The sequence below is a fragment of the Pectinophora gossypiella genome, chromosome 22, assembly GCF_024362695.1.
Source record: "Pectinophora gossypiella chromosome 22, ilPecGoss1.1, whole genome shotgun sequence".
NCBI lineage: Eukaryota > Metazoa > Arthropoda > Insecta > Lepidoptera > Gelechiidae > Pectinophora > Pectinophora gossypiella.
The window spans coordinates 2,096,528-2,109,505 of NC_065425.1; the positions used below are offsets into that span (position 1 = coordinate 2,096,528).

At 38.6% G+C, this 12,978-nt stretch overlaps 1 protein-coding gene across 1 annotated transcript; it reads left to right on the forward strand.

The window, feature by feature from the left end:
- Nucleotides 1–2,835: 2,835 nt before the first annotated feature.
- LOC126377160 (C-type mannose receptor 2-like) lies at nt 2,836–12,492 on the forward strand. Its single transcript, XM_050024852.1, has 6 exons — nt 2,836–2,961; nt 3,759–3,872; nt 4,895–5,029; nt 6,338–6,532; nt 10,430–10,687; nt 12,311–12,492. Exons 1-6 carry the CDS (start codon nt 2,910–2,912, stop codon nt 12,490–12,492), a joined length of 936 nt encoding a protein of 311 aa, XP_049880809.1. The 5' UTR covers nt 2,836–2,909.
- The last annotated feature ends 486 nt before the right edge of the window (nt 12,493–12,978 follow it).

The following is a 12,978-nucleotide window of genomic DNA, read 5'->3' on the forward strand; positions in this document are numbered from 1 at the left end:
GCTTATTGCAGAATGATTTTGTTCCTAACTTCACGTGGTTATATACTTCAAATTCACCTATTTATTTTTGCAGTTCAACAAATATTATCTTTTTAAATAAAGTCTTAGTTGCAAGGGTATAAGAGTCATAATAAGTGAAGTGATACTCTGTGAGCTGTATGAGTCAACATAACGGGTTATCGTAAAAGTCTTCAGTGTAGCGCTGGGAAGTCCCTAAGAGGTTAAACTGAGTAACTCCCCCGGTAGACGGAACATAATTGAACGTGAAGCGTTTTCGTAAGACGTTCTAAACCTTTTCCTGTTCGAAAGTTTATTAACATGATATCGACCTGAAAAATAATTCATACATTTTTTTATTTATAATCGACAGGATTGGGCGAATCTCCTTGAGTTATACTTTTCGTTTTGATTATGCTCATATCCAAAGAAAACATAATTATTTTGTTAGTAATATTGAAGAATAAAAGTTTCTATTTTGTAATTAAAACACATAATAACGGGTTCTTACCGCATTTAAAGCAGGGATATGACACTCACGATATTTCGACACTGTTGCAAGTGCCATGATCACGGAATGGCACATATCTGTCTACCCTCTTTCTTTTTTTGCGTTCCTAAAATACCGCACAACTAAAGTGATTTTTTTTTCTATATGTTGTTGTTATACCATGACATGGCATGACATGGTGTTGCGCCATGTTAGACATCCACCTTGTAGATCGTATAGGTACTAAACGTCGCAAATCGGCAACGCATTAAAGTCGTAGATGTAGGTATACGAAACGCTAGGCTTAAGTGGAAATGGCCAGGACACTTGATAAGACAGGAAGACAACAGATGGACTAAGGCTGTTACTGAATGGTCCCTTGGCCACCGCCAAGGGATGGTATGCGATATCGAGGCAGACCACCAGCCCGGTGGACGGATGACATTGTGAGGTATGCCGGAAAGCAATGGATGAGACTTGCACAGGACCGGAAAGATGGCGTGAAAGAGAGGAGGCGTATACCCAGCAGTGGGTGGATACAGGCTGATTAGATAGATGTTGTTGTGTGTTGTTGATAGGTGTAGTCAGTAGTGACTAAACTCTTTAAATAAAGATATAAAAAAGTGGAAGGATATTTTTTTATTGAGTTGAGAGTTGAATGTAGTTAATATACCTATCCGTGATGACCTTGTTCGGAGAAAATGTGAATTGTATTGAAGTATCATGGGTTTGAACTCCCACGAAAAAAAGTAGTGTTTAGCGCCTGTCTCATTCTTAATAGCAATCTGCAAGTTTGATGTTTCATCAGGCTCTCTTATGAATTGCATTTTAGGAAGTACACATCCCCTTATATCTTCGGACTTCCAGACGTATGGCCGGGTTCCATCCCTATTTGGTGGACATCCCAACTATTAGCACAAAGCGCTTCGCATCGACCTTCATTATGCGCACTGCTAGGGAGTGGAATTCTCTGCCGTCTTCTGTATTTCCGAATGCATATAACACGTGTGCTTTCAAGGCCAGAGTGAACAAGCACCTTCTGAGCTCCATCTTAGGCCTCGTCAATGCCTTCGGGCAAGTCTGGGGCCTCTTGGCAAATCCATCAAAGGATAAAAAAAGTATAAATAACTATAGATTAATAGCCTCATACGTTCCACTACTGGGCACAGGCCTTTCCTCAATCAACCGGAGGCGGTATTGCTCCATACTCCATCACGCTGCTTCACTGCCGGTTGATGGAGCGGTTTTTACGGCTAATAGCCTGCCGGCTGTCTGATTTCTTTGTGTGTTTCTTTCTGTGTTCTATTGTGTACAAATAAATAAATAAATAAATAAATAATAAATAGCCGGGAACAACGGCTTAACGTGCCCACCGAAGCAGGAAATCATTTTACTTTTTTCAGACAATCAGCTGATTGAAGCCTGCAATGTCTTTAACAAACAAAGGACAGTCTCACAAAGTGATTTCGACAAAGTCGGGAATCGAACCCAAACCTCCAGATTGTCAGCCTAATGCTCTAACCACTAAACTACGGAGGCTATTTGTTACAAACTATGGTCATAACGAAATAATAATATTATTACTTATTATAAATGGATATGAAACTTGATAGGCTGTTATGTCGCCATGCGATAGTATTATCGATGTTCTATTGATAAACTAGGGAAGTTGAGAACAGAACAATAGTTATCAATAGTCATTACAAGAACAATCGACAAACCACACACACATTTTACATTCTTCTACTATCGTGTGGGTTGTGAGGTGATTTGCCAACCTCATCAACCCTGGTGTCAGGGTTACTATTGAGCCGCCAAAGGCCCCTGACATGACTCATGTAACGACTACGTACTTACATCAGTAAATAGTAACCGGGACCAACTGCTTAACGTGCCTTCTGAAACACGGATCATCTTACTTTTTGGACAATTACGTGATCAGCCTGCAATGTTCTAACGAGATTAGGGATCACAAAGTGATTTTTGTGATATGTCCCCACCGGGATTCGAACCCAGGACCTTCGGATCGTGAGCTTAACGCGCAACTACTGGACTATTGAGGAGTCGAAGAGGTGAAATTGGCCCAACGGGAAATAGGTGTCATCTTAATGTAGGTAGTCATTTAAGTGTTATATTTCATTGTTTTTATTTGACTTTTGAATCGTTATCTAAAATCTTTTATAACAATACGAAGAAAATTAGTTAATTCCTTTTTTATTTCTTAGCTCATTACTTAATTCGTTACATATTATTATTGTGTCTTGTAACTGTAGAAGTAATTAAGAAAACTGTTAATTACGTTATAAAAGTAAAAATGTGAAGGTTCGTTGAGATTTGATCATTTTTGTGTGTGGTGTCAATACATTTCGGTCGAACACATAACCCTCCTTTTTGCTTCGCTGCGGTCGGATAAAAACACAAAATGAAGCAGTTGTTATGTTTTTTGTTGTTAATGTTTTTAATTGAAGTTTTAGGTAAGTGAAACATTTTTTTTACTTTCTTGTATAAGTTCTTCTTAGTGTGGGATATGAGATCAATTATTTATCCAATCGACTCTGTTGCCAGGGTTACTATTGACCCGCCAAAGGTCCTGACATGGCTCATGTAACGACTACATTCATACATAATTATATTGTTTAATCTTATTTAATCTAATCTAGCCTACAAGATCCCACTGCTGGGCAAAGGCCTCTCCTTCCTCTTTCAAGTTTTCGTGGTCCTGTGCGTATTCCGGCCAGTCCCTCCGGCAAAAAAATATTGTAATTTAATTATTTTTATTATATTATTTTTTATTCGTATTTTTATGTCCTGTGTATATGCCGTTGCGCAATAAAGTAGTATTGATTGATTGAAACTTAGAAAGAGACATTATTATTTTATTATTTATTATTATTTTCGGACACAGACAGACACGTAGGTACATACATAACACACACCATAACATCATCAATTTAAGAGCCACACTCTTGTCGGTGCAGCATTTTCCATTCCAGTCTATCAAAGGCCAATTCCTTGACTTCCCTAAGACACGACGTTAACCTTTTCTTTAATCTGTTCTATGTAAGCTCTTCTTGGTCTTCCCCTTCCTCTCTTTCCTTCTAGCTTTCGTTTTATGAACAACACAACATATAACATAAACCACATGTAAAATAATAATAAAAAAGAAAATTTTTTTTTTCATTATTAGAAACAGAAAAACAAAACAAAATCATAATAAGAAAATAATAAGAAGAATAGAATATATTTATCTTATGTTTATAATTACCTACAGATGCCAGGCGGTTCCGATGCGACTATACCTACAGCAAGGAAGCCAATGGCTACATCAAGTACCAGGAGATACCTGCCACCTGGCATGACGCCCGGCTGAGGTGCCATCTTGAAGGTAATCATCACTAGTCACTAGATAGTATAAAACAAAGTCGCTTTTTCTGTCGCTATATTCCTATGTACGCTTAGGTAAATCTTTAAAACTACGCAACGGATTTTGATGAGGTTTTTTTAATAGATATAGGAAGGTGTATAGTATATAATAATGTATTTTGTACGCGTATGTATGTCTATCTATATAATATTATTATACTTTGAAAGTCTCTCTTGTCACGTAGGTTAGCTGGAAGAAATCTCTTTGTTTAGAGATAAGCTTGCCTGTACTATCTGTTTTCTTTGTATGTTTCTTGTGTCTGTTTTAATGTGTACACACAAATAAATAAATAAATAATAATAACATCTATGAAATAGTGGAGAAATACTGTAATTTTTGAGGTTTTTAATGTGATGTCGTTAATAATTTCATTTTTTCCTCAGCGAAGCCGGGGCGGGTCGCTAGTAATTTATATTGCATCTTTATTACATGGATCAACAAAATAAAATCGACTTTGAGTTTGGATCCAGGGCAGGATGGGGGAGGGTGACGATCGAGAGGGACGATGACGGATCATCTTACTTTTTGGACAATCAGGTGATCAGCCTGTCATGTCCTAACCAAACTAGGGATCACAAAATGTTTTTTTGTGATAGGTATGTCCCCACCAGGATCCAAACCCGGGACCTCCGGATCGTGAGCCGTTACACAGTGTGCTTTTTCGTACAAATTCCATATTAATATCGTGTTTTGACGTTTAGTAAAAAGAAATGTCTCATGGATAAACTTGTTGAAGGTCAATGTAACATTTTTGAATTTACGTCATTTCGCAAGGTGTTATGGCTGAGGAGAAGAAATGACAAGAAACTGCAACAGCAACACATCTTTTAAATCAATGAGGGTACTTACATTACAAGTTATTTAATAACTAGAGGAACACATTCAATACCAGACATTTTTATCATTTAGGTAATCATTAATCTTATAATAGGCTTTTTTACATAAAGTAAGCTTCACGTGAGCTTTAAATTTGTTTTCTACAGGCACAGTACTAGCGTCCCCTATCACAACAGAAATCCGGAACTTAATGGTTCGCATGTATAACGACTCCTCAAAATCAGGCATGTGGACTGGAATACACTCCATATTTTCAAAAGAGGACTACACTTCTGTGGAAGGTGAGTTTTAATATATAATAGAATAGAATAGAAATAGTTTATTAAAAAAGGCAGGACACATGGCGAGGTGAACCGATGGCCGCTGGGGCGGAAGGGTTCTGGAGTGGCGGCCGCGTGTCGGACGACGCTCAGTGGGTAGGCCCGCTACAAGGTGGACCGACGATCTGGTGAAGGTCGCGGGAAGCCGCTGGATGCGGGCAGCGCAGGACCGATCGTCGTGGAGATCCTTGGGGGAGGCCTATGCCCAGCAGTGGGCGTCGTACGGCTGATGATGATGATGATGATTATAAAAGGACACCACACACAAAAAAAAAAGACAACAACATCATATCAAATTTCCACTAAAACAATTACAAAAAAGCAAGACGGATGTTTGTCGAAATGATCATAAGGTGGTGGTGGACGTCCTGAGATAAAAGGGCCTCACTCAGCACAAGTCGCGGCGTGAACCACGACGCTGATATTATGTGGACCCTATTTACGTATGACTTTATCCCAATCGGGGTAGTCAGGGGTACATCCATCATACGATGGACTAAGTACCTACCCACACCTCACCGAGCTTTCTGTGAGACCAACTTGATAGCATAGAATAAGGAATTTTAATAAGGCTCACTAGCCGTCTATTATGATTTGAGTACTAGCCCAGTTGGCAGAACGATTGCTTCTCACTTTGAGTTCGCAGGTTTGAATCCAGCACAGGCTTAAACCAATGATTGTCGAATTTGTTTGCGAATTCATGTTTGGATCATAAATGATTATAGCATACTCAACGGTCTGAGCTAGGTATACCACTCCCCCTCGAACAAAGTTTAGACTTGAATCGTATGGCGTGAGACGTCACAAATGCGCAGGCGCGTGTACGATAATGGCCCCGATACCTGCAGACACCTCCTTATTTTACTTTAAGTTATACCTGTCATTTTCTTATCCACCGAAAAGGAAAGAGACGGATGATTGACAGCTCTTAATTTTGGAAAGATTGTGTAAATGAATGAATAACCCGGGCGAATCAAAAAGGTGTCTCGCTGGTATGCAAACCCTTTGACGTGTGCTGTCAATGTGAAATTTTCAGATGGTTGTTTTAGATTTGTGCTTAAAATTGACGTGTGTTCCATAAATTTTATGTCTATCGATTACACGTCCTTTTCCTTTTCGGCGGACAAGAAAATGACACATATAACTTAAAGTAAAATTAGATGGTGTTTATAGGAATTAGGACCAATATCAATGTGTAGTCTCTGTGTAAAACGACCTTGTTTGTATGAAGTGTCCGGGGTGTAGCTTAAGTACCTTATTTGTTTCCAGGAATTCGTTTATCAGATATTCCTCACGTCTGGATGAAAAATGAACCTGATAACGATAACAATCTCGAAAGTTGCTTGGTGCAGATACCTGATGGGAAATTAGCTGATGGGAATTGCAACGAAACCCTTCCCTACTTCTGTTTCAAGAAGATCACTCCAAGAATGAGTATGAATTCTTGTGGATCTCCTGACAGTGGTGAGTTTGATTACTTTGACCCCTAAGTTCGTACCAGCGGTTGAACTTTATGTTTGCCTTCGATAACTAGATTAGAAAGTACATTCCCGTATTGACATGAGTATTGTTAGAGCTCACAATTCGTGGCTAACTGTATTTTTTACCGACTTCAAAAAAGGAGGAGGTTCTCAATTCGACCGAATATTTTTTTTTTTTCGTGAAGTGAAAGTTATTTGTGTATTATTGATAGCTGCAAAAGGTGCAAATCATTTTCTCCAAAAATTGCAGATACGTCAGTTCGCGACAGCGACGAATTGATCAGCGTGAAAATGATGCTGTAGTAGGTTATTGTCAATACTATTCAGAGGTAGAGGACAGGAATCTTAGTATGGCTTTGAAATAGACTGCTCTGGACGCCGTCCCACTCGCGTCAGACAGAGCACTGCGGAGCGGAAGGCAAGAGGGAAACCACCTTTTTCCCTATAAAAGTAGCATGGAGAATCCTACACCAAGAAGAGCGTGGCTCTTAAATTAGTGAATTTGTTAGTGATGATGATCTAACAGGGGGGGTTAAAAAGGCCACGTCAAAGCAATTCATCAAGAATAGCAATATTGATAATTGACATTTGCTTGCATTGCGCACTTGCCTGCATATGCGCAAATGTTAAAATTCTATATTGCTTTTATAGATGAATTGCTTTGATATGGCCTTTTTAACCCCCCAGGTCTTCTAGGTCGGTAATGAAGTAACCTACACCGGTTGTCTTAATTCCCTATTGTTTATTTAAGAAAAAAGGTGTTGATAGAATGTTCGTTCCCTTATAATTAGATTTGATTAGATTTGGGTCTTTGAAATTTTGGATTTGGCTTTAATGACACCGCTTTGCGTGCGAGTAAAGCCTAAATTAGTTTCTTTGAACCTGCTAAGTGAATATACGTATTAACACAGATGTACCATCTGAACTAATACGCTTTACATTTGTTGGAATGAGTACTCTAATGACGTATTTTGGTGTATTGTATTCCTAAGATGAGGTACTTTTTTTTTTTTTAATTTATTTATTTGATAAACTTTGAGTATACAGTTTTGACGCATAGCATCGCTAAACCAGGAATGGTTTGTCTCGATGCTAGGTTTCCTGTCATCAATCAATTTATACAACGTTCAAAAACATTATATACATCAAGAACAATTAAAGTACGGAACATAATAAAATAAAAATAATGTTGTGGGTAGTAGGACATTGCAGCTCACCCGGTAGACACGGCAGTACATCGCTCTTACCTATATGTACCGTGTGCCCCTCCCCGATACTCCAAACAATAAACATACTTATCTCCCTCAATCAGCGCTTATCGCTATCAGACCATTAGGGCCAATGAATTCTTTCAATTATAATCACCTCAAACGGACGACGCCCTGAGTCGAAGTTCGCGCCTATCTGGTCACCCTCAGGCCTGTTGCTTCAAATTGTGTACCGGGTGAGTACCCTCAGTGCTCCCAATTTCTCCGGCCAATACAAATCAAATCAAATATACTTTATTGCACACAACATACAAAACAAATTCACACAGATGAAGACAACAACAAGTTAAATATAAAGTATCAACATTGATTTCTATAAGCTACGCGCTTTTTTTGATGTGGTGTGAAAGAGAATATAGTGACTAAGATTGAGAAGGGAATGTTAAGTTGGTTTGGACACGTAGAGCGGATGAAGGATTTTTATAAATAAAACAAAGTAACTTGGAAATATGGATTTCACTATAGAAAAAATATTAATTTAAGGTCGGACATCATCCGACCGCTCGCAAGACATTGTCGAGAAGCGAGAGAAGACAAATGTAAATGTTGCCACAATACAAAAATACTAAAGTTACCATTTTAAAAGTAAAAAAATAAAAAGTTGTTGTACACATTCGATATTTATGTTCATGTATTGAACAATGGATAATAGAATTGCGAAAGCGGTATGTAAAGCGGAAGTTGATGGTAGGGCTGGCAGAGGAAGACCTAGAAGGACTTACATGGGAGATGTCCTTAGAAAAGGTTACGATCTACTCTGAACCGGCGTGCGCGTATGAAGCGATTGACGAATATGGAGGAAGCAAGAGAAGTGTGTCAGGATCGAAGCAAATGGAATTCTATAGTCTCTGCTTACCCCGGTGGAAAATAGGCGTGAGTTTATGTATATTATGTATGTATGTGTACGGGTTTTTATTACTTCAGGCAAGTGTTAGTTGTAGCTAATAAAAACCAACTCTGAGTTCTTATCAACGTAAATACCGTTAAAAAAACTAAGAGGAAACAAATTGATTTTTATTTTCTCTGCTGCGATAGACAGAGACGGATGTATGATGAAAACACGTTATGGCGAAAATTAGAGTGGGAAAAGAACAGGAGATGATGAGGTATAACTTAACTGAAACATAGTCACAACTAACTAGTACTAGTAGAACTGTATTTTTTCTTTTTATAATGTAACTATGACATCTTTTTTGTACAGTATAATTGGAATAAATCTCTTTTGATTTTTTTTTATTAGTCTTGACTTTGCAAGTGTTAACTGATCATCACTGATGTCCGTCAACGTCAATGACCTCCGTGGTCCAGTAGTTCAGCGTTGGGCTCACGATCCGGAGGTCCCAGGTTCGATTCCCGGTGGGGACATACCATAAAAATTACTTTGTGGTCACTAGTATGCTTAGGACATTACTGGCTGATCACCAGATTGTCCGAAAGTAAGATGATTCGTGCTTCGGAGCGCACGTTAAGCCGTTGGTCCCGACTACTTACTAATGTAAGTATGTAGTCGTCACATGAGCCATGTCAGGGGGCCTTTGGCGGCTCAATAGCAACCCTGACACCAGGGTTGATGGGGTTGGTACTCCACCTCACAACCCACACGATAGAAGCAAACTGATAACCGACATTGAAATACAGTGGAGCCCCGGTAATCCGGCCCCTGGTTAATGCGGCACCCCGTATAATCCGATATCGTCCATTACATACACATAAACATAACATAAACTGCCTATATACGTCCCACTGCTGGGCACAGGCCTCCCCTCAATCAACCGGAGGGGGTATGGAGCATACTCCACCACGCTGCTCCACTGCGTGTTGGTGGAGGTGTTTTTACGGCTAATAGCCGGGACCAACGGCTTAACGTGCCCTCCGAAGCACGGAATGTGTTTCGGACAATCAGGTGATTCAAGCCTGAAAAGTCCTTACCAAACAAAGGACAGTCTCACAAAGTGATTTCGACAATGTCCCCATCGGGAATTGAACCCGGACCTCCAGATCGTGAGCCTAACGCTCTAACCACTAGACCATGGAGGCTGCCATTACATACAAGTACTCGCTAATTCACGATTGAACCCGTTACAACTTGTACGCTTTTATTCTGACTGCTTAGTTTGACTCGATACATACTTGCGAGAGGATAGCGTGGCGGCCTAGCATATGTTCATTGTTTACTGTTTATTCATTGTGTATTACGTAAACTTACCTAACAATGGACTATAGGGGGTCTTAGGCACTACTCTATAATCCGACAAATTCGATAGTTCGACACTGCCCTGCAAAATGTTTGTCGGACTACCTGTTTTAATCCATGAACTGATATTAGGCAGCTAAATTACTCAATTGTATATCAATATTTTATGTTTATTTTTATTTTTTTAAAGAACGTTTAGGGCCCTGTGCCGAGGTTTTTCTTGCAGCTTCTTTTCCCCGGCTATACAGGTTGTGAGAAGATGCAGTAGTTTTAGGCGGATGAGACGTTCGTTATGTAAAAATTGACGATTCAAAGTGTAACTATGGTACCTACTGAATAAAGATATTTTTGAATTTGAATTTGAATTTGAATTGACTGTATTTCTTTACTTATTCCAATTTGTACGTTTACTTTTCAGGTTATAATCTCGACCAGCGCACAGGCAAATGTTACAAGTTCCATAAGATGACTCGCATCTGGTCAAGAGCCTTTATGACCTGTATGTCTGAGGGTGGTCATCTAGCCATTATCAACAGCGAAGTCGAGAGCAACATCCTTAAAGAAATCTTCGCCAAATATCCACCTGGTACATATGCTGGCCCAGAGATTAATACTGATGTGGTCTTCGTTGGTTTCCACGATTGGAATGAGCGTGGAGAATATTTGACCATTCATGGTAGGTTTTCTGAGTTTTACATCATCATTTATGTATTTATTTAGATACACAACAGACATTTTAGCAATAGATATTTTTATTATCCATCAATCAATCAAATATACTTTATTGCACAGAACTAAAATTTCAACAATCAGACATAACACATGAAAACAGTACAATTTGGGCGGCCTTATTGCTCTAGAGCAATTTCTTCCAGGCAACCACCAAAAGGAAACAAACATTTGCAAACAACTTGGATGCGGGATGGTGCAATAAAAAAAAATATACCTAAAAGTAAAACTAAAGTTAATATAATAAATACTCTATACTATACGTACATAATATATTAATAAATACTCAGTATAATATTAACCATATATACTAAAAATATACCTAACCATAATCAGAGAAAACTATAATAATAAATAATAGACTATACACACACACACATACAAAACAAGTATTGAAATAAATAAAATACATCATATTTATTAGTAATATCCTAAGAATATCCGCATAAGAATTCAAAATGAACTCGCAACTGGTTTTTGAAGCTCTGAAGAGAGTTAGCGACTCTGATGGAAGCAGGTAAGGAGTTCTATAAACGCACAGCTTGCACAGTAAAAGACTGGCCGTAGTAGTCAGTTCGATGGGTGGGAGCTACCAATAGCATCCTAGTGCACGATCGAGGCAGCCGTTCGTGAACTTCCGTCCTCAAACTAAAACGCTCTTTGAGGTAAGGGGGAGTATTGGGATTATGAAGGATATTGAAAAGGAGTGAGAGGATATGGGAATTTCGCCGAAGTCGTATAGGGAGCCACTATTATAATTTATATAAATAGTCTTTCTTTTTATAATGCTGTAAAAATACAAGCTACATGCTATGCTGCTGTTATTTATATACTGTAAATACATTTTTTTATGAACAATTTTAACAAAATCAATTCACGGAATAGAAGAAAGAAGTTGGAAGGGCCAAGTTAGAAAGTATTAACATTGATTTCTATAAGCAACGCGCTTTTATTAAACCCATTAGGTAGAACTATTATCAACATAATACGTACAGTTAAAAAACTAAAATGAAACAAATTTATTTTTGTTTTCTCTGCTGCGATTGACAGAGATGGAATTGATGAGATTTTTATAAAACATGTTGGATCTGATCGAGGTATGTACGGTCACGAGCATTAATATATGTATACACTTTGGTACCATGTCACATTAACTTTGTTGACAAATTGAACTGTATGTCTCACTAAATGTCAAATATGTTAGTGCGACAGAGTCCTAAAGTGGGTACATTATATTGCTCATGACTGTACGCCTTCCTCTACCAACTCTACCACTAACACTTGAATTATGAATTCGTAAGGCTACTTACTCTCTCCGAACCATCGGAGCATTATTCGTTTTGAGCTTCAGTTCGCCTTTGTTTAGGTTTATCACGTGTATATTCTGACGACACGGTTAAGCCAGACGACCAATCAGCATTGCGCATTTACTTTTATATGCGCAAATGTCAAACAACAATATAAATTTGTTAGATGAATTGCAAAAATGTGGCATGTTAGACCTCCTGTATTGTTTTATTATTCTTTAAGGAAAGAAAACCAATTTCTGACTTTGATTCTGTATTTCCAGGTCAAACATTGAATGAAGCTGGGTATGAGAGATGGAATCCAGGAGAGCCAAATAACCCCGACAGTCAGTTCTGTGGCGGAATGTTCCGTAATGGTAATCTAGACAATTCGTCTTGTGAAAAACGATCAGCGTTTATATGTGAAAAGGATCCTGAAAGTCTTATGTGTGACCATGATGAATAAATTAAAAGTTCTATTACATTTGTGTCTTTTCATTGCATTTCTCCCGATCCCGATCCCTTCGGCGTGGTCAACAAGTTCTCATATTCAGCGCTTATCGCGAGTCAATCAATTCTTTTAAATATAAACTTATTTCGCTGAAGCGAAAGTTGATGGTAGGGCTGGCAGAGGAAGACTGAGAAGGACTTACATTGACCAAATTTGAGAAGTCCTTAGAAAAGATTTAATACGATCTACTCTGAACCGACGTGCGTGTATGAAGCGACTGATGAATGTGGAGGAAGCAAGAAAAGTGTGTCAGGATCGAAGCAAATTTAATTCTATAGTCTCTGCTTATCCCGGTGGGAAATAGGCGTGAGTTTATGTATGTATGTTCGCCTGACAGGTAACCAAACCATTGCACTGTAATTTCATCAGGTAATATTGAATAGAATGAGCGGTCACACGCAGACCTGGGAAGTCACTATGGCTTCGAAACCAGAATTGACT